The 27,912-nt window shown below is 38.9% G+C and overlaps 2 protein-coding genes across 13 annotated transcripts in view; both read right to left on the reverse strand.

The window, feature by feature from the left end:
* IMPG2 (interphotoreceptor matrix proteoglycan 2) overlaps window positions 1-25,484 on the reverse strand; it is a 59,080-nt gene extending 33,596 nt beyond the window's left edge. Inside the window, exons 1-5 of the mRNA XM_051780935.1 lie at window positions 25,408-25,484; window positions 19,953-20,213; window positions 10,253-10,419; window positions 1,915-1,946; window positions 1,799-1,822 (exon numbers count right to left, since the gene is read on the reverse strand). Of these exons, the coding sequence (XP_051636895.1) occupies window positions 1,799-1,822; window positions 1,915-1,946; window positions 10,253-10,419; window positions 19,953-20,213; window positions 25,408-25,444 (521 nt within the window). The 5' untranslated portion in view covers window positions 25,445-25,484. The remainder of the gene's footprint in view (window positions 1-1,798; window positions 1,823-1,914; window positions 1,947-10,252; window positions 10,420-19,952; window positions 20,214-25,407) is intronic.
* Window positions 25,483-27,912, reverse strand: part of SENP7 (SUMO specific peptidase 7) — a 38,935-nt gene continuing 36,505 nt past the window's right edge. For 9 of the 12 annotated variants that reach the window (XM_051780956.1, XM_051780951.1, XM_051780949.1 and 6 more), the window contains one exon: window positions 25,484-27,858. In XM_051780956.1, the coding sequence (XP_051636916.1) occupies window positions 27,721-27,858 (138 nt within the window). In that variant the 3' untranslated portion in view covers window positions 25,484-27,720. Of the gene's footprint in view, window positions 27,859-27,912 lie in introns of all 12 variants that reach the window. The other 3 variants (XM_051780958.1, XM_051780959.1, XM_051780948.1) reach the window with 2 other exon arrangements.

Consider the following 27,912-nt stretch of genomic DNA (forward strand, 5'->3'; position numbering starts at 1 on the left):
TGTAGTTAGAGGTTAATTTTGCAGGAAATAATAACATGGGCTGTTGGTAGTACTGAGGTGGCTCACTTACTGCTCTTGATGGAAGACATCTTAAGTGAGATGAGACATCTACCCACGGCAACCATGGCTTTTTTTTTTATACAGCTCTGGCTTACAAACTTCACATTGTAAACCACAAATGCTATAAGATGTCCAGAATGTTCTGAGAATAAGTTTGGATTCTTTAATATTGCCAAAATAATTTATATTAATTTCTTTCTGATGCTCCATCACCCAGAACAAATCTACCTGTTTCTCTCACTGCTTCAGTCCTGTATCATGCTCTTTATGCTACAAACCACTACAGTTTCCAAGCACAAGACAAACAACAACTTCTAGAGGAAAAGATATATTAAACTCAAATTTTAAACTGATGGTGATTATAAAGATCCCATCCTAAAGTTATAAACAGTCTGAAGCAACATATACTGGGATAAAAGCAGTGTATTTCTGAGAAAGATGCAATACAGCCCCACAGTGAATTGAGTTGGAAAAGTTTGCCAATTTTCTACTGGAGCCCCTTTAATGCCTGCCACAAAACACTTGGTAAGATGGCTTTTGTACATCAATCACTCTAATCCACCTTGAAAATGCTGGGCTTTTTGCACTGTTCTGTGGTTTAGCCCAGTGCAGGCAGTGACTCCAATTCTTCTTGCATGTCTCTACATTTACTTGATTTCGTGAGTGATCATACAGATGCATGCAGTAGGCTTTCAAACTCAAACTTCTTCAGAAGACATGTATGCTAACCCAGCTGACCTGGAGGCTTTGGGGAGTGCTCTTGTCAAAGGAGCATTCAGCTCCACAGGACAGAGAGAAACCAATCTTTTAGGAATCACATTTGCCCTTATCATCTCATGTTATTAATTTTAATATATAGTGTTGTTATGAAATAATTATGAGGATACCTGATTGGGAAGTTGAGGGTTTTTTTAGAATTCTGTGAAGTTATTACTCTTCCCAGTAAATTAATTACTCATACTTATCATAGCTTTATGTAGCCTGTAAAGCAAGGAATTGAACATGCCAGTTTTTCAGATGAGTTCAGCACCAGGTTATTTGGGTTTGAATTGCCCTAAAAATAACAGCTTAGATTACGTTCTGAGTAGGAAAGAAGCAACAATAATTTGAACTGGTTTTCTGTTCAGTTCAAAAAGACATGAAAATAACATGTCAAGTTCAGGTTCACTTTGGTACAAAGAAGCCACAAATCAGACCAGTTTTCAGGTTTATTGCCTTGTTAAAAGCGTGACGAGTCCAAGCAGCCAATTCCCTTGTAACTGTTTTCAGAATACATCTCTCAGAAGCTGTTTTTAAAAGAGTATTTCAAAACTTTTTTTTTTTTTTCTGTAACAATGACTAGAACTACCTGAAAGCCTTTGGGAAAGGTTTGCAGGATAACCAGGACACTAACATAAGTAACTGTGGACACATCTTTTTCCCGAAATAGATCTCCCCCACTAAACCTCTTCAGGTAAATAGCCTGCACCTGCACCTGACAGCCTGATGGTCAACAAGGTGATGACATACTTAAGCAGAAGTACAAGCCCCAGATTGGCTGAGATATTTTGAGCATGCCAAGCATGCCAGGACAGAGGTTCACATGCAAGAACTATCAGATTTCTCTGCTGTACTTTTCTATATGCCCTTTTGCACAAAGGTGAATTTTGTTCATCTTCAGTGCACAAATCAACTCCAGCAGCAGCAAAAACCAGAGAAACGACCTATTAGGAGCCTTTAGAAAGGGAGAATTACTTACCCACATGCCCAATCAGTGCAGGAGCTGACAATGAAAAGAGAAAAGGTTACAAAATGTCACAACACCAGTTGTTATCTCCAGAGAGAATAAAATGCAAGGAGAACACAGACACTCACCTGCCCATTGCTTCCTTTATATAGGACAGTTTCTGGAAAACAAACAAACAAACAAGTCCTAAGTATATTTGAGTAACATAAAGTGAAAGGAATTGAAATGCAGTTTACTTCCTTCTCTGTGCCAAAATAATTCTATTCTCTGTGTTTTCATTTGTTAAGTTCAAAATTTATTAACAAAGTCCCCACTGAAAAGAAAATATGTCCTACATTTACAAAATACAACTGAAACTCAACATCAGACACTATAAAGAGTACTAGGTTTGTCAGAGATGCTCTGCATTTCTACATTGTCCAGCATTGTCCTACAGGTACAACATTCTCTCAACCCAGAGGAGGCCAGCAACAAGATCCTTTTAAGCAAGTAGTCTTCAGAAACACAATATTACTTCTGCTACTTGTCTATAGATATAAAACCATCTTTTGAAAGTACAGTTACATTTTAAAGTAACATACGAGGATTAATCTGATGACTTTTTTTTAAGGTTATACAAGTGATAGGGATGACATTTTTTCCTGTACTGGTGTATAAAGACTAAGCAGAGCTATGCAATTCATATTTTTTCCATCAAAATTCTTGTGGCATTAGTGTCATTGGTCCTACATAAGACACACAGGAGATTCTGGGAGGAATGCCACAAGAAGAGGAGTAGGTCCTCAGCAGTTTGCAGCATGATAGCTGTTGAGAAATAATGCTGTATCCTGCTGCTGTACCAATGTGAACAGAATACAAAATACTTATAGAAAATTATTGTCCAGGTAAAAAATTTCTGCTTCTCTGTTTTAGTGGTGAGAAGGGATTGTTTGGCAGAGTGTTTATTGGGCTGGCTTTCTTTATATGATCAATACAGATATATTTTTCAGTTAAAACAACACAAAGTATCTCCTTTGAAATTAGAATACAATAAACTCAACACATACTATTTCCACTTTGAAAACTTCTCTGCAAAACACTCATATGTATTCAGTGACCTAAGGATTGTCACTCCAAGGTAACCTCATCATTCTTCTTGTGAAGGAGGGGTGAAAAGGCAAAAGAGACTTCTTGAGCAGGTTAACCTGCTCATTATCTCTTCACCTGTTTTTCTAGGGAAGTGTTGAAATTCAGTCATTATTGATCTGGAGCCATGTCAATGACTACCCTTCTCTTCTTTCCAGGACATCCGTGGACATTAAGTGTGATCACAGCTAGAATGGCAGGCAGCTTGGATATCAGCCTGAGGAGGGCTTTGCCAAAATACAAAGTTCAGTCAGTTTGCTTTTTAGCATGTTCTTTGACCAACATTTATTATACAGGTCCATTAAATGAAGCATCTGGAGATACTTTAGTATGAAAAAGTAAGACCCAGTGAGACTAGTTTTAAGTGACAAACACAGAAACCAGGTAGTCTACAGTGAAAACTCTAACTTGGGGCCACTAAAGCTATACTGGACTTAGGATGGTTTTTTAAGGGGTCACTATACAGCTCTATACAGTGCTTGTACTCAGCCTTAGTGCACTGGGATCTACAAGGAACAGAGAGACTGATTCCCTCTCTACAAGATTTCGAAAAGTTATCTATAAGTAGTAGCTCATACAGTAAAAAATGTTTGTTTGTTAGAAAAGGAGACTTTATTCCATGCTCAGGCAGTCAAGACGGTTTGTAGGTGCTATTAAAAATAATTCTGGTTATTACAGGCCTCACATATCTTTTCAATACCACCTGCTAGTCTGTACCCAGCAGCTTTACTCATGAGTCCTCAAAGGTCACTGACAGCAGAGGTCAGTGTAATCCTAAACACCTCTTAGAGCAAGATGCCCCAGTGAGGGGTGCCTGGATGAAAAGTCTGTTGCAGGGTAGCCTGAGGAGCTGGGGGCTCCCAGATTTCCTGAGCCTGGGTCCCTGGACTTAACCAACATATCTTGTTATTTCCAAGTTATCTATTCCATAAATTATAAGATGAACTTCTAAGAACCAAATCTGAAATGTCAAATTATTATTTTAACAGCCAAGGCCTAGAAAAACAAACATTACACACTGTCTCCACATTTATGCTTTTAAAAGGGCATCAAATTACTAAATTCTCATCCAATTTTGCAGTAAACTAGCACAGCCTAAGCCTGTGAATTATAGCCTCTGCATAGGGTAGCTGGACTTTCCTTAATTCACCTATTTCAGGACAGAATATCCTCTCTTCACTACTAATCACATTTCATGAAATAAATTACCTTTAAAGGATTACATTCTTTAAATGGCCATTTAAATGACTAGACTTTTCACCATGCTTTCTCAGATGAAATATCCCACTGGATTCAACAGCAGCTTTGCAAAATAATGGTAAAAACTGTCACTTCATATTTGTTTGCTATATAATGCTGTAAAGCTTTTTTTTTTTAAAAAAGGCATACACTTTGAATTACAAATGAGTTTATAAAAGTATGACCATCATCTATCACCCATCAAAACCCATATGCCAATATAAAGCTTGCACACAGACAATTACCACCTTGCAGCTTTATGCCAGGGGTAAAATCTTAGCATTTACAGCAAATTCAAAAGGAAAGTTTGATCTGAATACCCAGTCTTCAGCTTCTTACAGTCTACAGAGGACTGAAAAACAGATTCACACATTTTGGATCAGTCCTACAGACTGAAATATAAGCCTAGTTTTTTATATTGTTAAATGTAGGGTTTTTTCAACCTAGGATGTGAAAACAAAGCATTCCCTATGGCTAAACTAGCACGGTCTGCAATAGTTTGTAGTGTGACTGTCTTCCTCTATTAAAGGTCTAATTTGCATTCCAGTCTGGGGTGTGGGCAAGCACTGACATACTTCCAACTTCATTGTGAACAGGCACCCTTTTTCCCCTAATTAGAAGACACAGGCTCTAGAGTTCTAATATTGGCTTTGTTTCTCACTTATTACAGAATAGCCTTTGCCAAAACACCTCAACTCTCTGACTCAGTTCCGTCATTAAGGAGCTAGAGTTAGAAACACACCTCCTGCACATGGACCTGCAAAGATTAGTTAATGTCTTTACCCTTTGAATACTGGAAATGATCTATAAATAGCTCTACACAACAGCAGCAGCCACACCAAAACTCAAGGGGAGCTCTTACTAAGTGAAGCTACCTCTGGCAGATGCTTTGTACAAAATTAGTTCTCTTCCTAACATCATTATTATACCAATTCTTCTAAAGCTGGGAGCTGAGTTTTGTGTCATTTGCACTAACATTCCCCTTTCTGAACAGTTAGTTTTATGTAACGCAAAATTTTCACAAATTAATACAAGTCCAGAACATTGAATACAAGCTACCACAATACCACAATACCAAAATCACATATAGTACCAACTGGATGAGCTTTTGTCAATTTATGAACTTGCAGAAAAGCAATTATATAGGATACTCTTGCCTGATCCTAAGAGACAGTTGTTATGCATAGAAGACAAAATATCTTGGAGGTAATCCCAGGAAGGAGAAAAAGGTGGAGGAAATGTCAAGGAGATCTGAAATAATCTCATATTAGTTTAATCCTATCTGTGTAGTATTGTACCAAGCATATTTGATTTAACACCACATATACACTTCATTTACAACAGGAAAGTCACACCAAGAAATTACTCTCTCTCTGCCTGTCCCACCATGGTGCATGGCAGAACCACGCTCTCATGAAGACAAGGCCACAGCACTGGGGATAATTCAAGGAAATGGATCACAGTGTCCACAACTGAAATTGTAGGGAAAGAAAGGATAGGGAGCAGTGCTCTGAGGCACATCCCTGACAGGTGAGGTAAAAATACGGCCTACAATAAGAGAGATAACAGGGACAGCTTAGTGGAACAGACAGCTTCACAGCAGAGGTGAACTTTCAATACAGAAGTGATTCTTCAGTGTGTTAGGCAGTGCTATCTAGAAACAAAGAGCAAAACAGAAAATGAGGAAAAACTAGAGACTTGCAAAGTAAAGGATCTGATTGGACAGGGTTGATGAAGATGAAGCATCAGTTCTGAGCTCTGCCTGGAAAGAGATGAACACAGGCTTCATGGCTGACAGTTTTTGCGTTCTGTCAGGTGCAAAGGAGAGATCAAAAAGGAAGATTTAGGCTGGAATTGGAGCAGAATGACCAGAGAAATTGCCTAAGAGATGGAAGAGAGATGAGGCAAGATTTGAAGAAGCAACTAAAGGTAATTATTCTATTTGCATATTTGTGGCAAAGGGTGTGGGGTTTTCTTTTTAAGTTAGAGAAGGATAAACCTTGCAATTAAAAGAGTCTAAGTCAATAGGAGAACAGTAAGTGTAGGGATAAGAGCAAAGGTGAAGGAAATCTGACATTATGGCTCAAAGGAGGGCAAGGGATTTTCTTTTTTGCATCCATAAGGGGGAATGGGGAGTGTGAAAGAGCAGACAGGGTCTGCTTTTTTTCCAGGTCTAGAAGAATCTGGAGGTGTTCTATGCAAAATAAAAAATGTAAAGGACTGGAAACTGTGGCTGGGACATTTGATTGACTCTGAGATTGACTCATTTGGTTAGAGCATGGTGCTAATAACACCAGGATTGTGGGTTTGACCATGTATGGGCCATTCATTTAGGAGTTGGATTTGATGATCCTTGTGGGTCCCTTCCAACTCAGAATATTCTGTGATTAAACAGAAAAAGGACAATGGTTAGTTCACAGAGCAGGAAGAGGAGAGACTGCAGAAGGAGTGTTTCTGCTGCACGAATCTTGGGAAGACAAAATCATCTACTTCTGTGAGGTATTCAAACTACAGCACTAGGAGTAAGTGGTTACAAATTACTCACATCGTTGGGATGCTGCATCCCATCTTTGAACACAGTTCTCAGAACTCAGGCAAAATCACTTATTTTACACTGCTAAGTGCCCATTTCAGCATGCTAAGGAGGTGTTTTGTTATGCTGCCCATTCAGGCATCTTAAGTCTTCTGCCCTTTTTACCCTAATCTGTCACTGAGCAGTTAGTCTGTGCTGCAAATACTCTGAAACAGACGGAGCTGCGGATGGGCTGGAAAGTCAATACTAAATAAAAGTACTGATGAGTCAACACCATCGTGGGGTTTGTATCTTGTCCCAGGAGCTTTCCAAGCTGCTTTTTGGTAGGTTAGCACCTCTCATCACAGTTTTGGGGATTCCTGGGCAAACTGCATTTTGGTTCTCAAACAAAGCTGTGCTACAACTCCTTTCCAAGGCTAACTTTGAGTTTAACTCGTGGCTCTCAGACCCACTAAAAAGTGCACACAGCACAAATCTCTCTCTCTCACCAGAAACCAAAAATCACACAGACCTGCTTCCTTTGAAAAGAATTCATAACCTAATTCATGTTGTCCCATTTCATATGCCCAACGCTATCAGATATGCTTTGTTATACACCTGGGGCTGTATATGAGCCCTTAGCAGGTATAGCTGAGTATTTGCTCAACAGATTAAGTTATGGGAGCTCCCTTAATTCTTCATTTCTCATGACACCATTTCTCAATGTCTTGTCATTGTAGATTGTCATCAGATCCATAACGAACAGCAACTCAGTAAAACTTTATGTTCTGAAATTTGATTGAAGTCTGGAGAAGTAGAAATTGTGACATGTAATCTGCCATAAAGGATGAATTTGCCCTAATACATGCCCACATTGGAAATGCGGGAGGCAGACAGAACTTTACCCTGGAAGCACTTCAATATCATGCTTTAAGCTGCATTTTGCTATGGATTTGGATGAAGATTCAGCTTGGAAACCCCACAGATTTATTTTTCCTAATTTTTAGATATGCTGAACTTCTTTCGAGAGAGAGAAATGGAAAATTCACAGCATGCAGGACATCTAAAAATTAAATTTCATGTTGCTGTCTACCAAAAAGTAATGCAAAAAGACACTCTGAAACAAGACTGTCAGAAACTGCCAACATGCCCAATATAAGAGGCAGTAGAGCAATGGCATGGCACTAACAGCCAAAAGAAAAGCAGAATTACCTTTATCAGCTGCATGCTCTGAACTAAACTCTTGGAATTAACCACAGCTGATTTACAGACGCTAGAGAGCAGAGGAAGATTAGAGAGAAGTGGTATTTAATGAGGCATGTAATGGCCAAACAAAAAAACTACTGCTAACTAGGTATGCTGCTTTTCTACAGTGCCAGGCAGAAGCGAATCTTCCTTTTAAGCAGAGTGGGGACTATTCACATGTATCACACTTGCACACTACAGATTACTGTGCACTGTGACATGATGGCAGCTCTTGGATGAGAAGTGCTCAGCACTTTAGAGATCAAGTCTAAGGAATGGAAAAACAAATGGCAACAGCTGACCATGAACAAATGAAGGAACATGCTGTAATGAGAGGGAAACAAAACCTCAAACAGTGGAAAGGCTTGACCACACAACTTGGTCAACTTAGCTGGTGAGACTGGAAAGAACAAGAGGGTAGGAAGAAGGATGTTCTTAAAAGCAAAGATGTATTCACTGGATCTGTTTGAACTTTAAAAGGTTTCACACTGACAAAAATGTTGTGCATGAGCACAGATGAGAATGGTGAGTCAGTACTAGAGCTAACAATTAAACTCACACTCTGACCTATGTATTCAAAAATACGCCATTGGATCTTTTGAGGGTGGCTGATTGGAGGATGTGAGAGAGTGTTATTGCCTTCAGTCTTTGGTTCAAAGTTAAATTGAGTTCAGGTTTTTATTTCAACAAAAAAAATCACCTGACAGATTTGTGACATTTTATGTGGAGCACAGTGGTGACAGCATTCAGTCCGTCTTATCACTGACTAGTCTGCCATCAAATCAGCCCAACAATTGTCACCTTTTGCCAACTGTGCTTAAAGCAAATAGAAGGATGAACAGTCTTTTTCCAGAATATTGCAATGCTGAAAGGAATATATCTATCTACAGGAAAAAGGAAACCTAAATTACACATAAGCCAGATCAAACACAGAACACTTTATCTGACTCCACTGTAATGCTGCAGAGCCATACCCAAAAAGGTAGAGCAGCAGTGGGAAGTTAGATGCATCATCCTCTTTGTAAGAGCCATTTTGATTTCTTTTAATATGCTGCCACTATAGATCATCTCACTGCCAAAATCTCACATAAAACAATGATACATCACTCTACACATAAAAAAAATCAAATCAAATGAATTTTATTTCTCTCAATCTTTTTGCAAAGTCTTCTAAGGATAACAGCATCATCACACATCACAGAAGCAAACTGGTTGGCATCACCTGTAAAGACTAACATGCAGGCTCAGGAGAAAACAAACAAACAAACAAAACACCTTCTTTTCATTATCCACAACAGTTTCATATTCACATTCTTTAGTTCACATTCCTAGCATACAGGTCCATAAAAGAACAGAAGGGAAAAAAGTCAGTGTGTCCACACTGGCTGAAAATCACTGATCCTATAGGATCACACATTTAAGGCTTATCATAAGTTTCATAAAACTACTCATCCATTAGCTTTCAAAAGTAGAAGACACTCTAATCTTAAGGAAGTCCACAAGCCACCATACATTTTAAGACAGCCTTTTATCCAGAGAAATTAAGCTATCTACTGTATCTTAGATGAATACAAAGTTAAGCGCTTAATTTTAAAATTCACAAACTCCTGAAAATACATCTTGGTATTTCATTTGAGATAGGGTTCTTTAGTTTGGCTTAATGCCCCCTTTGTTATCTTTAAGGTAAAATAAGCTTGCTCAAACTGAAATAACAGACAATATACCAAGATATTCAGCATTTTTTTATTACCTTGTCTTACACTTGTACTCTGATTTTAACCTCTGCAACTCCCCATGGTGACAATGTTATCAATTGCCTTCATAGGACACCAAAGCTTTTTATGTTTTTAGGTACTCTCATTTCAGTCAGGCAGCAGTGTGCAGACAACACAAACCTACAGAACATCAAACAGGCAATTTTGCCATATGTCTTGGTAGCATCAGAAATACAGCTCAGAGCTTCCTGCTTCAAAGTGCCAGTTGGACTGAAGGCATCTCAGTGTGCAGCTCAGAGCAGGAAGACAGCTACATGCCACAGAGGGAAATGTGCCACAACCTGACTCATGTCATGCTGCCTTTTCAGACAAGGTGTCAGACACCATCTACTTGTCAGGAACATACTTATGGAAAACAACATTCTCTTCATTACTGTTGCTTCCCTCTTCATTAGATCAGCCATAACTTTTGGAACCGATCTCAGAACTATGGATCCAAGAGCCGGAATACTCATGCCTGTTCATTTTAAGGGCTCTCCACATTACTGCCTGTGATATGCCAAGTTCCACATTGCAGTGGGACATCATGTTCCCACCCACGAGAAAACACCAAGCAGGTGCTGTACCCACCTTCACAATCAGACTCCGGTGCTCCTCAGACTGACTGAAGTTTGTGCCCATTTCAAAGATACTCATTATTCCTTCCTCACACAGGCTCATCCAGGCATTATATTCTTCACGCTCTGGCAGTCTGTCCCAGAATGTTTTGAAGACCTCCCACACTGTTTCCTGACACACTGAAGGCAAAAGAAAGGTCTGGTGTTAGTATAATAGGAGTGCTTCCATAGTTTCATAACAACCATCAAGAACAATAGTATTTTTACTGAGTGAAACTGCTCTTTGACCAATGGGTCAAATTAGAAAATTTCGAAAATCAAAATAGTATGGCAAATGTCCTCACAGAAAGTAGAGCTGGAACTTAATTTGTAAGAATGATAGTGGCACTGTTCAAAGTTTTAGAGGCTCAAGTAGGAACAATTCCTTTGGACTCATCTTTACACAGAATTTAAAATATGTTTTAGGAATTATAGTCGCATTAATAACTTGAAAAACAAGGCAGGATGATGAAAAGACAACAATATGCTAAGAAATAAGGCAAGCTCTAACCCTACTGTATATATCCACTGAGAAAGAACTGGACAGCTCTCAGCAGTCAGATTAAGAATTAAGGGTTAAATTATCTTGTACTACCCTGGCTGCTTTAACCTCCCGATCTCTATCTCGCATGTGCTCTTTGCCAATCAGAGCAGTTGGTCACACTACCCTTAAGTAAGAACCTCTCTGTGATCCAGGATAACTGGAAAAGAGGAAGATTTATAGGATTTTCCCTGTGTCCTAGAGGAGAATAACATTAAAAGGTGAACTCTAAAAATCACTCACAACAAATGCCAGGCTGGAGCAGTGGCAGATAAACCTGCTTTTTGGTCTTAATCTGATCTCACTGTTTATATAGAGGCAGTCCAGCAGAGGAATGCTTTGTGTTCCGGGAGAGTCCTGACATCGTAAGCAAAACCCTACAGGAGACTGACCATGAATCTATTTTCAGAAAGTCATTTTCTTCAATCAGTTTAAAAATTAACTCTAGGCTGCCAAAACCAGCACCTTACTGTTATTTATTCTTGATGCTTTGTATTCTGGATTCCAAAATTGTTTATATGTGCATGTGTAAAACTTAACACATAGATTACATATGGAAACATATTTTCATTCAACTAAGAGATAGACATTTTTCTTAAATGCAAAGGCTTTGCAAATAATGACCTTAAGGAACTGTTTCCCATGCAGTAACACCCTTAAAGCTTAGCTGATTCTGGCACACTGGGCGGTACCATGGAGAAGAAGTTCTTTTCTTTTTTTCAACCCTGAATTTTAGTTTATCAGAGCAGTTGAGACCATTTCTCCACTGTGGAACTCTGCAGATACACAGATATGTCTCATTTCTATGCCACACTCCTGACAGCTTTCCTGTGTGGAGATCAGCCTTGTAGCTCCTTTGATATGTATGACCAGAGAAGAACATGGTCCCCAAATTCTGCATTATTAACTGTCAGTAGTGTAATACTATTCCAGAACCTCTACAGGCAGTTGTAAAAACCACTAATTTGGAAAGTACTGGATATGTTTCCAATCAGTTTCACTTATGCATCTTCATTAATCAGAAACAAATTGAGAGGCATCCACGTACCATCTCATGTCGTCCCCTCAAGTTACCCTTGCAAAATTCTTTAGGCAGGGACCACATTTCCGTATGACCTCTGCACAGACCTCAGGCAATGAAGCCATAATCCTGCTCTGGGATTTCTGGATCCTGCTAGAGTACTAATAAGCTTCCTGAGGCAGAACAACATCTGCAGTATTCTCTCTACCATCCCACTTGTAAGAGCTAGGCATCCGGGAAAAGACTGAAGTCTAGTATCAAATCCAGAAGCCTACACTAAGGCTCTCATTTCTTTTGCTGGTACTTGTATCCTACACTTTGACTAATGGATCTTTCACTCCAGGTGCAACATTATAAAGCAACAATCCTGGAATGAGATTACTCCCTTGGGCTGGGATAAGTCCTCAGCAGACTGTCAGTAAGAACTGAAGCTATGACAAAAGAGCTTGCACATTGCAGTGACACTGTCTAATCCTACAGTTTTCAAAGGGCAACAGGCAAAGGACTGGCTTTCCAGTTGCAAGTAATTGAAGACAGTTTTCCTTAATGCTCTTAAATAAGTTTAAAATAAATGTGATGAGACAGTGTCTTGCCTGAATACAAGCTGCTCCCATATGAACAGTTGTTCCAATTGGTTCCCAATAGATTAAGGATTTGTTGTGTGTCCTTTCATTTGGAATTAGACACCCCACTGAATTCCAGTCCCAAAGGCTTTGTGCCATCTGTGGGCTCCAAGCCCATTAATTAGACCTAAGTTGTCAGAACACAGTCATGCATTCTGTGGAAGAAGGAAGTGGGACGTGGATAAGGAGTCATATTTTGTTCTCTCTAGCCTGTCCTACCTAGCTGTTTCCACTGAGGTGAGCAGTAACAAACTGGACAACATGGTGCAAATTCCTTCTGTATTCAGAAGGAAAAGGTGGGCACATTTCTTCCTCCTATGCAGTATGAGAGTGTGTTAGTTCTGACACACAGGGAGGGATTAAAAGCAGGCAAACATCTACCACAGCTGCCATTTAATACTTGAAACCACATCCTCAGCCATGGTGAGCTGCTTGCCAACACACTCACCCTGCAACCTTGTTGACACACAGTCCATCTTGTCATTGTCCTATTTATTCCAACTGGTCAGTTTGTAAAGCGGGGGATTGCTTTACAGGATAACAAATCCAGGTTGTAAGGGCTCAACACGAAAACCATCCTCAGATAGGCTTATCTATATGGTGTTCAAGAACAAATTCAAAGCCTGGCTAATAAAAAGAACAATTTTGTTTCAGTCTTTCTCATAAATGTTTTCATCGTTTTGTAGTCAGATGAGAGTTGCGATTCCAAGCGCAGAAAGAGAGCAGCACAGTTTATTTGGTGTGGTTCAAACCACATATATGTAAGGGAAACAAGCACAATTCTATCTCCCATCACTGCTTCAGATATGTCAAAAAAGGAGCTAGTTCTTTGAAGCCAGGAGCCAGCTTCATTGACGTGGCCACACAGGGAACTGGAGAGACACTATGCTTACAGTGCATTCAAGTCACCTAGTAAATGTGATTAACCAGCTTTTAACTTGAAGGTGGAGTCCACCCCTGTGATAGGTGTTTGGTTTTTCTTTACTAGGGAGGTTTTTCAAGGTTTCTTATCAACAAATTCTTGAGAACTCCCATATAAGAAAAATATGTTTTTCATTAACTAGATTTTAAGCATTCTGAGACTCTGTAGACAAAAGTTGGAGCATGAAACCATAAAGTTAAAAAGGACTTTACTGGAAGCTTCAGTAAATAACTATAGCTTACTGTATAAAAATAACTCACTATCATTTCTTTCTGACCTTCCAGAAACTTGCCAGTATCTGTGTCACATACACTGTCTACATATGCTGACAATATGTGAAGCAGCTTTTGACTAAGATTTAAAATAAAATAAAAACTCCTTGAAACCAAAAGAGAAAATGAAAGAAAATGAGAGTCGGGGGAACCAGTTTACCCCTCAAACTTTTTAATTAGAAATGTAACTGACTTTTAAATATAAAACATTTAAAGTAGATAGGGAATGGAAGAAAAATTGCCATGTTAGAGCTTATAATAACTTGCCAGGAGCTCAACAGTTCAGAGTTGTGACTGAAGCTGCTGAATAGGCTTTGCATTATGATCTTTCCAGGATTTATGTTCCTAAGACTAGCTATGAAGTTCTTAAAAACAACCAGTCAAGCAGCCAGTCCTGCCAGCATCAGGAAGGAATGGCTGAGCAGCCCCAGCAGCATTGCCACATGCCACCTGAACAGCAGATCAGCCCTGAGGGCACGTGTGAAGAGCCAGTCTTCATGGCTAGACCTCATGCCACACTTTCACTAGCCCATTACAGGGCTGGCGCAGATATGCGGGACAGCATTAGGAGCACCGGGCCCTGGAGGAGTCAGGATTTGCAATGAGGCCTTTAATCCCCAGCAAACAAAACTGATAAAAAGAATCATAAAATCGAGATCAATCTTTTAAGGCAGTGAGCTAAGGGTCTTGAAGCTACTCATAGATGGGAAGGTAAGCTCTTCTAGGAAATTTCTTCTGTCATCCCATGGCTGCAATAATAAATAATTTGTATTTTACTGTTAACACATCTCTTGGCTACCTTGCAATTTTCCTCTGAGTAATTCAAATGTTAAAGAAATGAAGGTTTATGATATAAAGAGAGACTTCCTGCTACAGGGATGTGATCATTCCAGGTGACTACAGGAAAGGAAACAGGTATGCTGAAGACATGTAACTGACTGGCACAATAAACCAGAATTCAAACCAGGAATGCAAATCACATGGCTTGTTGTGCAGTTTGTCTCCAAAGTACACTTTGTATACACGTACTACATTTTCCATGTACTCCATCCTGAAAAACCTTGGAAATTAAAAGTCACTTAGCTCATCATTTAGATAATCATCTTCAAGGTGAGAGAGGAGACGGGAGAAAATTGAAAGACTGGAATGTGTGGTCCATGCCCCTGTGCAAACTTCTACTTGAGCCAAGTGTCACAAGGACTTAAAGTAGGCAATGTCTCGACCTTTAAAGGCCATAACAGGTTTCAAAGGCTGCTTCAGAAAGTTGGACATGTTGTAAGACCATATGACTTGTTTGCTAGCATATCTGATTCAAAAGGCAAAAAGCCCAGCTCTTGGGAGCTTGTCTACTTCAAATGCAGTGTTTACACTGAAGTGATGCTCACAGACAACAGAGAATATCCTGAAAAGTTTAAGAGAGTTGTGTTTCAGTCCAAAAAATTCCACATCGGCAGTCACAAGCTCTTTTCAGTGTTAGAAATCTGCAGGAAGGAGTGAAAAAAATTTATTTCAAGCTTCCTTTCTTAAAGACTTAATCGCTGTTTTCAAAGCCTCTAGCTAAGATCTGTGATGTGATGAGATGATCTCTCTCACTCTTTCTGAAATTCTCCAGTATGGCAACACATCTCATGCACCTGGGTAGGACACAGCATTCTTGTGGTTCAAGCTTTACCATTGGGGATTCATTTATCTCTCAAACAGAGACAATTAGCCTATTACACTCAGTCTGTGCTCAGGGATTTCTGAGGTTAACAGAAGGGGCACCACATGACAGCACTGAGCACCCTGTAGGGGGTAGGGTGGCTTTCTGGCCATTTGTGTAAGTGGGCAGTGCTGGAGCGTAATCCAAGTTAAATCTCATTAGTGCTTCTTAAGAGTTGAATCGTGTATGGTGGCTAGGAGCACTGAATCAGACTGAAAATTCTATTTTGAGGCAACATGAGACCAATAACTCCTCCTCTCTAACAATTTCTGCACAACTGAATGGCTTAATTGCAGAGGGGTTTGATTAAGACTAAAGTGACAGACACCTCCTAAGAGGTCTTCCCTGCAAAGACTTCGTTAGCACTTGTTAAATGAACTAATACACACAGGCAGAGAAATGACTCATCTATTGCTCAAATGCTATTGTTTATGGCCTAAAATACAGCAACCCTTAAACAATTTATAAAACACACCAGGATATTAAATTGACAACGAGTTGAACGTGAATTAGCTAATCCACATGAAAGATTTTTTCTTTGAACACTAACATACTAATCTCTAGCTCACAAACTATTTTCACCAGTAATACTTCAGTAACAACAAAGGAGTGTTTTTCATGGAAAAAGTCAAGTTTCTTAGAAGCATATGCTGACATCTAAAAATTCAAATGTAGAGGGAGACAGAATTAGTCCTTCTACAAATAAACTTCAGAAATTTATTGCAGGGTATGAACAACGCATAATACGTGCCAGGGATGAGGGGGAAAACGGGAAAAAAGGCTCACTCAGTCAGATTCTTTATTTATTGAATGTTTTTTTTAGCCAGGTACTTTTTATGACTTGACTGTTTGCTTTCATCATTATTAGCAAGATCTGAATAATCTATAACATTTAGGATTTCAGTATCAAATGGAAACTTTAGTCTTTACTCTGTCAATGTGCAGAAGATAACATTATTCCTAATGCTTAAGTAAACAGATTTGAAGGAACCCAAGAAATGGGAAGATGAGCAAGCATAGTGCCATGCCCAAGATGACCAAATTTAGGGATTATAATCACACATAGCATTTAATTCCCGAGAAAGAGCTTTTACTCTTTCCAAAGTTCAAAAATGCCTGCGTGTCTCATCAGCTATGACACACTACAATGCCCTCTATTTCCTTGTTTGGGCAATATCTTCAAAAGCTATCCTTAGATGTTCAACTTTATCTGAAGTTCTGGCTGACAAACACAGTTCTGGCAGAGAGACTATCTGATTTACTCATGCGAAAAGATGAACTTGCTCACAAGCATACACTGAATAGTTTAAGACAGAGGTCACAGCAGGAAAAGTTGCTAACAGAATTTAGGAAAGGTAGCCACCAGAGTAATTACATCTCAGAGGTGGCAGAGAGAAACAGTATTACCCTGAACCATGGTGTTAGAATCCAGCAGAATCCAGCAGCCTCTCTTTACCCAATTAACAGGCATGGGACAGGGAAACAGTACAAGCCATACTATTTTGTAATCTTTATATTGTTTCTGTTTAACCTGCTAAGTCTATTACAATCCTCAGCCATCTACCAGCAATTTACACAACAGAGAATGGACAGATTCACTGAATTGTGTACATAAGGTGACTGGTCACAACAGACTTTTTGTCTGAGTGGGTATGGCTATTTTTTGTGTAATAAATTTTACTTGATTGGGGCTCAGACTACCATTTCCCTGTGAGCAGTAAAGAACATCACTATTCATAATAGGTATTGCCATACGCAGCCCACTCACTATCTGAAATCCAGATGTTGTAGTCAGAGGAAAAAAAAAAAGCTGTTAAGCCTACAGCAACACGACATAAGCACTTCCTTAAAGCCTATGACAGAAGCGTTCATCTGTCAGTCTCTGACACTTACAGAGGCTTTTGCCAGCTAGCAAAAGTAAATAAAGCTAGGAGCTACAGGTAGATAATTATATTCCCACCTGTTTCATTCTAAGGTAAACACAGATAGAACAAACATAATCTGGATAATCAGCACATGCAAACCTTTTCTGTTTTTCTAACAAGATCTTCCATCAAAATAGCAATCGACCTTTCCTTCCAAGGTAGTGGCACTGTTTATTGTTGACAGTAAAGCAAAACCAAGGAAAGAACAGATGGTATTGAAACCATCCTTTCCAGAGAAAGTATGGGAGATTGAAGCAATTTCTTACTTCAGCAGATACAGAATAAAAATAAGATTCTAAAAATACACACTGGGATTCAAAAAATCAGCAGATTCTGTGTACATTCATATTTATTCCCCTTGTGGTCAGTTACTTTACTAGTCACTGACAGCAGCTGGTCTCTGAGTGAGAGTGACCACACTCTTTCCTAGGACTATTTTGTTGACAGAGGACTGTGGTGATTCAGCTAGCTAGTAGAAACATTGTATATAATTCAGTAATACACAAGAAACAGTTTTACTGTGAATGAAGGGTTGACTCTGGTTGGACATCAGGTGCCCACCAAACCTGTGCTACCACTTCCCTCCACAGTCAGACAGAGGAGAGAAAATATAACAAAAGGCTTGTGAGTCAAGAAAAGGACAGGGAGAGATAACTCACCAGTTACTGTTACGGGCAAGACAGGCTCAACTTGGGGATATTTGTTTAATTTATTACCAATCAAATCTGAGCAGGACAATGAGAAATGAAAACAAATCTTGAAACACCTTCCCCCTACCTCTCCTTTCTTCCCAGGCTTAACTTCACTTCTGGTTTTCTCTAACTCCTCACCTGCAGTGGTACAGGGGGATGAGGGATTGAGACTGTGATCAGTTCATCACAGCTGTTTCTCTCACACATTCTCACTCTTCAACTGCAATTGCTGTTCTGCAGCAGCTTTTTCCCTTTCTTAGATATGTTGCTCCAGAGGTGTTGCCACTGTTGCTGATGGGATCAGCCTTGGCAAGCAGCAGGTCTGTCTTGGAGCCAGCTGGCATTGCCTCTACTGGACATGGGGGAAGCTTCTGGCAGCTTCTCAGAGAAGTCACCCCTGTAGCCCCCTGCTACCAAAACCTTGCCACACAAACCTATCCCACAGCACATCAACTCTCATGTACCTCAGGTGTATTTACTCAGGATGTGATTAACTAGACACCACCAAACACGGTGCAAAGTGTTGCTCCTACCAAAGTGAAGATGACAAGCTGCTTGAACCAGAACTTGCTCTACCAGCTGCTACTTAAAGTCACCCCTGCTACTTGCAAAGACCTTTTTCAAAAGTTATAACTTAAAAGTGCTTAGGATTGTCATAGCATTTGTGCTCAAGAAATCCTTGTGGATTGTGAAAGCTGTTAAGCCCAGTAAGGAAGCAGATGGAATAGGTGGATTTTTGGTTCAGCCTAGGATCATTAAGTCCTATATACACTTTCACAACATAATTTATGGATTTTTCTTCTTTATTATCGCTCACACTTTTGCTTACTTGATATTGTCCTTATGTGCCAATATCACAGACAATTGAGGGGTGATTGCAGTTTAAAGCACACAGTATGTATGGATTCATTGGGAGCAAAGCAAAGAGTAGTTGAGTACTATTAGGTGGAAATAAACAGGAAGATGGCAAAGCCTGTCAAACTGCCAGCATGATCACCAATGTCAACATCCCTTGCCAGCTGGGCACAATTCATATTTGAATAAGGGTCTAATCTCATATAATTCCACTTTGTCCTCCAAGTATATTCTTTATGTTTACTTTTATGCAGACACTAAGCAACTCCTGCTTCTAATAGCTTTTCACTTCTCTAAGTGAATAAACTGTGTTACCAGTTAGAGTTTCTTCTATAGGCAATCAAGCCTCACTAAAAATGAGTCTCTGAACATCCTTCCATCTCCTGTGACAGCACCTCTTTGCCATTTTGCCAGTTATGTACAAATGTTAAGATACTACAAACTTTTTGAATGCTACGATACAAAGACACAAATACCAGAATGTACTGCATGTGACACCCCACTCCAGTGTTGTCAGCCAGAATGGTTTGAGGTACATCATATTGCTGTAATATTTCATCAAGTGAAAGAATATTTCAACTTTTCAGGGATAGCTCTGTCCAACTCCCATATCTTAAAAGAGAGGCTTCTTGCCTACTACACTACAGCCTGATACACAGAGATTGGCTTTCTAGACAGAACATACTATGCTTTGTGTGACCAGCCATAGTCAAAAGTCACATGCTTGAGACACCAGTGTCTCAGATTGGACTCTTCTGACTGGTTTCCCAGTGAATTCTGCTAGCACCTGAAGAATACTAAGTAAAAAACATTCATTTAGCTAACCTGCATAACCTGCTAACCTGATAAAACCCTGTTTTTCTCAGCATTCAAATTGTTCTGTGAGAAAGGATGAGTTTATTAAACACTGAGGTTCCAGGGACCCAGAGTTCTTATGAGTGTAACCAGAAGGTGGGTTTTTAGCTCAGAACAGCTCTCTTAAGGAAGACTATCACAGAAAATTAAATTTCTTGGGTAATAATGTATTTCCTACGGCCTAGTATTTACTGTGTTTAAAAGCTTAATCTATTTCTTTTCATAATTACACGTTCTTTGCATCCATGAGATTTACAGTCACTTACCTCTGAGCCTGAAATATTTCAGGTGGTTGGCAATAGCCTGCTCAATAGATTCATCAGGGCAGATCTTAACTCCACTGGGAAATAGAATGGATCGCTTCCTTCGTAACAGCAAATGCCTGTTGAACTGTTCAGCCTCCATGATGCCATTGGGCTTTTTCAACTCAGGAGGCAGAGAAGGGTTTGCCAACTGCCAGCCACTGAGCTGAGGGGTTGGTGAAACACCTTTAGCCTGTCCTCCTCCTGTAGCTGAATAAGCTTCTGCTGTAAAATTAAAATCACAAATAAATTTCTCAGATGAGATAATGATGAAATCATATATATATATATCTTCATGCCATTTCTATCGTCCCTGGAGGACAAAACTGCTTTTTTCTGTTAAAAGAACCTGTCTGTATGACTGTCCTATTATAAACAACCTTAAGCTCTTTACAGCATCCCATCAAATGGTTACACAGCCTAAAGCTCTAACCCTTTGAATTCTAACGCTTTTTGGTTAACTTCCCTTCTGTGATTTGGCTTGGCTAAGTCAATGGGACTATATTTGTGAATAAAAATGTATTTAGAGGCTTTCAGAACCAGAAATTAAATAAGTCATAAATTAAGGACTACTCTTATTCCACTTTCTTTTCACAGGAAACATTTATAACCCTCGCAAAAAGAAAAGCTGCTTGAATGGACAGCTAACAGGTACACCTTTCACTGCTATGAGACAGGTCCCTACTCAACTAGAGCAAAGGGAAAAAAAGTAATAAAAGAGCTCATCAGTTTTAGGGGTTTGGTTAATTTCCTCTTATACTAGTTGTTCCACATCATTCCAGAGGAAACTTGTGGAAACAGTTGAGGATAGAATGTGTACATTGGGATTTAGTCTGACAGTCTAGTTCTCTATCCTTCACAGTCAGCTGATCCGAAATTATTTAATTCAACCTCTTTAACTTTTTCCCCAGAAAACATGCCTGAAGAAGAATCACAAGAAATTATTTATTGGAGAAAGAACAGTAATAACTCTATGGCATTTTTCATTCCACAGATTATGAGTTTGTTCTGCAACTTCAAAGTCAGTAGCACCTTTGACTTCTATGACTGAAAGATGAAGACTGTGATTATTTTGATGTTATATTAATAGTCAGCTCTAGTGCAGAAGATCACCACCAGATGGTACATCAGAGGGAGAAAAGAACATCAAAAATGTCACTAAGGTAAAATCCCAATCTTTACTCAAACTGACACATATTCAGTCTCCATAAGCAGAAGACAGAACCTTACTTTTTAAGATCTAATACAAAACTTAAAGAAAAAATTACCAATGTTTAACATCTCCCAAAGATGGAAAAATTGCCTCCTGTAGCTACATTCTGCACTCAAAAAACCACAAATGTGCTGTTATACTTCGTGGAAATCACTCTAAATATTCCATATTTACACTGCTATCAAGGCACAGATTTGACCAAACATTTCTCTGTATTAGCCCCCTTTGTTAAAATTAAAGCAGAGACGTATTTCTAATTCTACACACTGCCATAAGTAAACTTAGAAAACAAGTACATAAGTAAGATTTCTGCATTACCTGCAACTACCTGAAGATCGGCGTTAATCATTCCCGGAAGGCAAAGGAAGATTTTCCAAATTAAGCCAAACATACTTATTTGTGTACAAAAAACAATAAATAAAAAAGCAAAAAAAAAAATATCCCTTTTAGCAAAAGAGCTGTTGCCTTTAAGGTAGCCTTGAACCAAACAAGAGCATTGCCCTTCTTGAAAACGTCTTGACGTCACATATCATTATCTTCGGAGAAAACATCAGGTAAAACAAGTCAACCAAGACATCCTGGGAATGTTCTTTTCAAAGACAGTATTCCACTTCAGTGAAGAAATAAGAAAAGGTGATCGAAGTGAACTCTTTGGAGCTAGCAGATGGACTGACACAATTTTTTAATTTTAATCTGACCAGCTAAGCTCTTTACCAGAGCTTGTCATACCATTAACAGACAGTCCAAACAAGGACAGCACCTTTCACATCCAATTAACCACGTTTTTTCATTGGCCTTTCCATTTCTTCTCTTTTTTAAAACCATGTTGACCACAAAGCATCAGAGGGAGCATGCTAGCCTCCAGTGGAAGGTCTCAGTGTGCTCTGTCTTCTGCCTATACAAATATATACACATACATAAATGCATGGCTCGCTTAAACACCATTGCATGTGTAAGCACTGAAGCAACCTTTCTGTAGGACTGTTTTTTCTGGTGACAGGGCTGCTGCCCAAGTTTGTGCTAAAGGAGAAAGTCTTACACCACTATCCCTTGCATCCCAAAAACAGTGCTTCCTCCAAAGATAAATCCAGGGCAGGTTTTGATTCTTTCATCTCTGTTCAGGTATTTATTACCTGACATAAGCAGTAGGAACAAATCAGTGTAGACACCTGAAGAGATCATCAGCTAAGGACAAGTACAGAAAGGAGAGAGTACTGGAAAGCAGTAGCACTCTCAGGAGCACATCCTGTCCGGGGTCAGTTCGCTGCGGAAACGTGTACAGAAGCTGTCCTGCAATGGCAGACTGTATTCAGACAACTAGGAGATCTCCAGGGCTGTCTCCTGGGTAGTGGTACTCAGGACTTGCTGGTTACTGCGTTCAGATCAATCTGAACAAACTGCTGTTTTGTCTGAAGTGACTATTTTTGGTAGTGGTTTTGTGTAAGCATTTCAAAGCTGGATTCCCAAGGCTTCCCAGGTATCTGTCTGCAGAGCTTTTGTACAGAGCAGCTTAAGCATACAGTGCTCACTCCTCTCTTCCAGCTGCTCTTCTGAGCTCCCAGGAACTCACATATCAGGAATTATCAGTATTATTAATACTGATTAATTGTTTTTAGGCTCTGTCTTCTGACATGAAACACATTCCTGTTGGTATTTTTCAAAACATCAATATATGTTCTTCAGTTGTTTTTTTTTCCCTCACAAACCTATTACATTACACTTTCAGTTTAACCACTGAGCTACTCAAACGACCCCAGTTTTCTTAGAATTAGACATTTTTGATCTATCAAACCATCACTGTTGAGCTAGTCTGTCTCTGTCAAGCTAACTACAGTGCTGGCAGCACCATCACGTGCAGTCACCACACTGGAGTTGAAAACTGAACGGCACAGGACCAGCCTTGCAATGGTGCCCAGAATGCATGACAACTAATCCTTTTACAGACAATTCTCAGAATACACATACTTCAGTAAAAGTATGAAACCCAATTAAAAGCTTTCCTGGAGAGTTTTTAGATTTACAGCATCGCTGTTTCTTTCATCACCAAAGTACTCAAAGGCACTGAGAATGTGAATGGTATAAAACCCAACTCCTTTATATCTCTGTCAAAAATTGTTTTCTATAGTATGGCTATGTCAGCTTCTGTGTGATAAAATATTTTAAAAATTTAAATTCAGTTTTATTAATATTAGTTCAAGCTATCAACGTTAAATTCGACTGATTTCAGCACTGAAATGTAGATTTGCAACAGCTGAAAATCTCCTACATATACAATAGCAAAAGGCATAACTAAAAATACAATCATCATCTAAAGTTCCTTAAAGCAAGCAAAATAACTCTTGCAATAGATTTCCAAAATAACTGTGGAAAGTTAACTCCTTCATTGATCTGACTACAGCCTTTACAGTAACACTTTGTACCAGAAGATGTGTAATCCTTTATTTCCAGCAAAGTTGTATCTGTTCAAAACTATTCAGGAAAAGCATATTCTTGTTGAATGAGAAAAAAAGGGAAGTGTAATTCTAGTGATGAAACAGGCCAAGGTCATCCCAGTACCTCCAAAAATAAAGACGGTTTTCTGACAGTTTATATTTCTGAGAAGAAATGACATGCACTTTCATACAGCAAATGTGATTAGCTGAATTATAGTTCTCTACAGGGTAATGCTCACTGAAATTCTGCTACAGCACACATACTGTTCCAAATAATGTCCCTGTTGTTCAAATGCAATTTATTCAAAATGCTAAATTCACTCATCTGTAACTACAGAATACAAAATAAAGGTATACTTGAATGAAAATGCCTCTAATAAAAAAACACATCATTGCAGACACCCACTATCCCCAAGCTCATGTGGTTTAATATCAAGATTATAAATTGCCTCCTGTGACTGGATACAGCAACTGATTTTATGGCATCTGACAGGATTCAGCAACGAAATTCCTAATCAGTTTAGCTGAGGCAATTACGTTAGACAAAACATCTTCACTTGTTCAGTTGCTGTGGTTGCTGTTGCCAAGCATTTTACCATCACCACTTTTTACCTGTGCTCTTGGAGAGTTCTCTGGTGAACCACCTCTCAAGAATAAACATATTTTGAGGCTGTTTAACCCTCCAGCTGACCAAATTCAGCTCCCCAGAGCCTGTTGTACTGACATCTCTTCCATTGTGTAGTATTGTAAAGTATTTGGAGCAGAAAAATCAGGAAGTGAGATCAACCAAATAAATCTCACGCTTCATTATCTACTCTGTCTGTGTAATGTAGACCTATTCCCAGCATTCCTCCTTTTCTGAATTGTTGATCAGAAATCTCTTACCATGTTCAACAGTCAAAGATGATCCCAGTGTTCATGCTTCATCTTTGAACAGTATTTCCAACTTCAATTTTGTTGAACAGAATTATTGCTTAGTCTTGGCCTTATTCGACACATTTTCAACACTGAGACCTCTCAAGTCTCATTCGTACTTTTCCAGCTGGAAACAGTTGGTGTCTTTTTGGGTGGGAAATGGGGAGGGGCAGGCAGGGGGGTTGTAAGAAGTAAAATTCTGCTACTTTGCCATAACCAAGATAAAAGTGTTAATACTGTGGTCTTCAAGCTTTATAATTTTGTAAGATAGTATGTACTGAGTACTGCAAGCTCATCTCAGGATCAAGTTCTAGGAGGCAAGTCCCACAAAAGCACAAATGGACTGTGATGAATCTATGCCTGCAATTCCAGAGGAAAAACACAGTAGTCCCTGGATGCTTTAAAAAAAAAAAAAATAAAAAAAATCACACTTGCAAGTTCACTTCTCCAGTTCTTGATAAAATCTTAGGGTTTTTAAATATTTTTCCTGAAAGATCTTTTGTTGTGCTTGCCAACAGTACCTTAAATGGATCTCCATGACTCAAGATTTCTTCATGGAAGCCACTTTCTGGTCCCACGGAGACAGAAGGCAGAAGAATGAAACTGATAGTTACATTTAACACTTTGGGTACAATAGACTGCCTTGAAACCAAAATTACACAGCTTAGGATAAAGTCTTACAAAGATTGGCTTGCTTTCAAGTATCATGTCACTCCATCATTTCAGTTAAACAGGGGTTAATACAGGAAGTGGAAACACAGGAATGTGCAAAAGGGTCCCTGAGTCAGACTGGTGCCTTACACATGATAAAAGTTAACTTTGGGGAAGGTTAGCAAATAAAAAGGAAGTACTAAAGTACCTGGAGAGTAACTTCTTCCACAAACACTTCCCAGCATTTACCACATACCTGGTAAATGCAAATGGCTGGAATGGGATGGGTTGCAGCTGGTGATCCAATAATGCCTTTGACAGACATTTGTGTTCAGAGACACATACTGTGTATACACCTTAAAAGCAGCAAGACGGCCTATCTTTCACTTATGAGTTATCTGTGGCAGCTGGGAAAAGAACAGTAACAATCACATTCAATAACTTCTGGAGGTAATTTTAATATCAAATGCATTGGCATTCTCATAGCACATATGTAGCAAATCTAAAAAGCCAATCCTTTCATGCTATAAAATCAATTTAGAAAAATTTGTACATTATTTTTGCTTTTAAACAGTCAATCTGAAAAAGAACAAGTCGCTTGATGATAAAAACTAACTTTACCATAAGAAAAAGCTTAAACTATTTTTCATAAGGAAACACTGAAAATATTCATCAATTAACAAAGGGCACACATTTCTGCATTTTATCTTTCATTTGTTTTACAATAAATACACAGATCAACCTCGTAAGTAATGCTGGTGTTGTGATTTAGGTACTGAACAACACAAACTCCAGGATGAGAGGGAGAGCTGTTGGTGGGGTGGAGGGGAGGAGGGGTAGTGACAAACTACAGAATTAAAGTAGAAACAAAGACAAAAAACATACAGTAACTGTACTAGGCTGTTCACAGTTATACAGAAGGTAACTGCGCTCAGCAAATTGCTTTGTTTTCAAATTGCCTCTCTGCTCCAGCAAGAATGCTTCCTGGTTTGAGAAACAATAAGGGGGGGGTGGGGAGGTGTTGGGTGACTGTACAGAACCTGAAGTAATAACTGGATTTTCCAAGTGCTCGGTTTCAGAGTTACTCTGTCTTGAGGGAAGGGGCCCTGAGAATTCTGCAACGACATAAAAATGTTCACATCTTTGGGTTGCCCTCAATTCTTATTTTAACTCTCTATCCTACTTCCAGCTTTAAGAGCTCTGGTTTTGTAGATTATTTCATGACACAAGTGGCTTTTGTGGTTATCTGACACATCTTCTGAAGGGTGAGACGACACTTGAACTTACAGTGGAGAACAGGAGAAAACATCCTCTTAAAACGATCACCTTCTATCATGCAGTAAGTACAGAAAAAAGTGTGCACATCAAAATGTTATTAAAATTTTATGTGATCACTATTTGACAAAAACTACATAAATACGTAGGCAGACTGATAAACTTGTGCTAGTTTATCAAATCAAGTCTGAGTTCAAACAGTCAATATTCAGGCATCTTTATGCAATTCTCCTAAGCAAAGTGTAAATCCTGTTTGTCTTATATGTAAATAACATATCTTAAAGACATATCACACAAACATATTGACCTTAATTTTCAGGAAAACCCTTCAGACTTTTGAGGTTAAGGCACAGCCCGCTTGCCTTGCTAATGCAGGTGATACTATAAGATTTGTAGAAATTATTCCCAAAAAATAGGTGAACAGCATTAAAAATCTACTGCCTACACATATTGTATTGGCATGTACTTTGAGAGCAAGTTGTCTTCTGAAATCTGATAAGAAAAATAATAATAAAAAATACTTAAAAAAAAATCCACTCTTGACTTCAGAGTATTTCAACAGTCACTCTCAAGCAAATGTCTTCCACTCAGGGAAACTCATTTTTATGAAGAAAATGACAGGGAGGGAAATAATACTAATAAAAAATACAACAAAAACTCAGCCTCAAATCTTGGCAGAATTTTCTGACACATGCAGATTATGTCAGTATATAATCACAAACAAAACAAAAACATAAATCTCTAAAGAGAGTCAATATTACATCCTTAAATTAAAACAATACATAGTATTCACTCTATTTGTATCAGTTGCAAAATCAAAAGACACATACAGGATCAAAATCCTGTCTTCAGGGCCAACTCTATGTTTATATACCATTCATATTGGTATAGAAATATAAAGAAAAGGCTCCATAAGATGAAAGTATTTTTATATCCTTGTGGCACACACCTGTAAGCAGCTTTCATATGCCAAACAAAGGTTCAATTAGCAATCCATGTGCAATAGCTTTAACTTATATTTACACTCTTAGCTACAACCTTATCCCTTCCCCCCCCCCAGCATTCTAAGACCACACAACACCATTGAAAAAAAAAATCTTTAAATAAATACATGCTGAACAAAAAATACTTTTTGTGGGGTTTTTCTGTCTTCCTTGCAAGGCAGGGAGAGACCAAGTGCTGCTAGGCAGAGTTCCAGTTACTTTATACAGCAGTGTCCTTTGCTAGGTCTGCCTTATTAGATTTATTAGCTGCTGCTGCCACTGTGCTGTTGAAAGTGCAGTTGCAAGATCAGGTCACGAATTTCTTCTCTTTTGCTTCTGATTAGTTGACGAGGGAACCAATCCTCCAGATGCAGTGGCTCTTCAAAGTTAACTATGGGGTTCTGGTGACAGAAAAAGGAATATTTACAGCATGAATTTCCCAAAGCAACCTTCAA

This window comes from Manacus candei, unplaced genomic scaffold (assembly GCF_025592945.1).
Source record: "Manacus candei isolate 608988 ecotype Guabito, Panama unplaced genomic scaffold, ASM2559294v1 h1tg000014l, whole genome shotgun sequence".
NCBI classification, from domain to species: Eukaryota; Metazoa; Chordata; class Aves; order Passeriformes; family Pipridae; genus Manacus; species Manacus candei.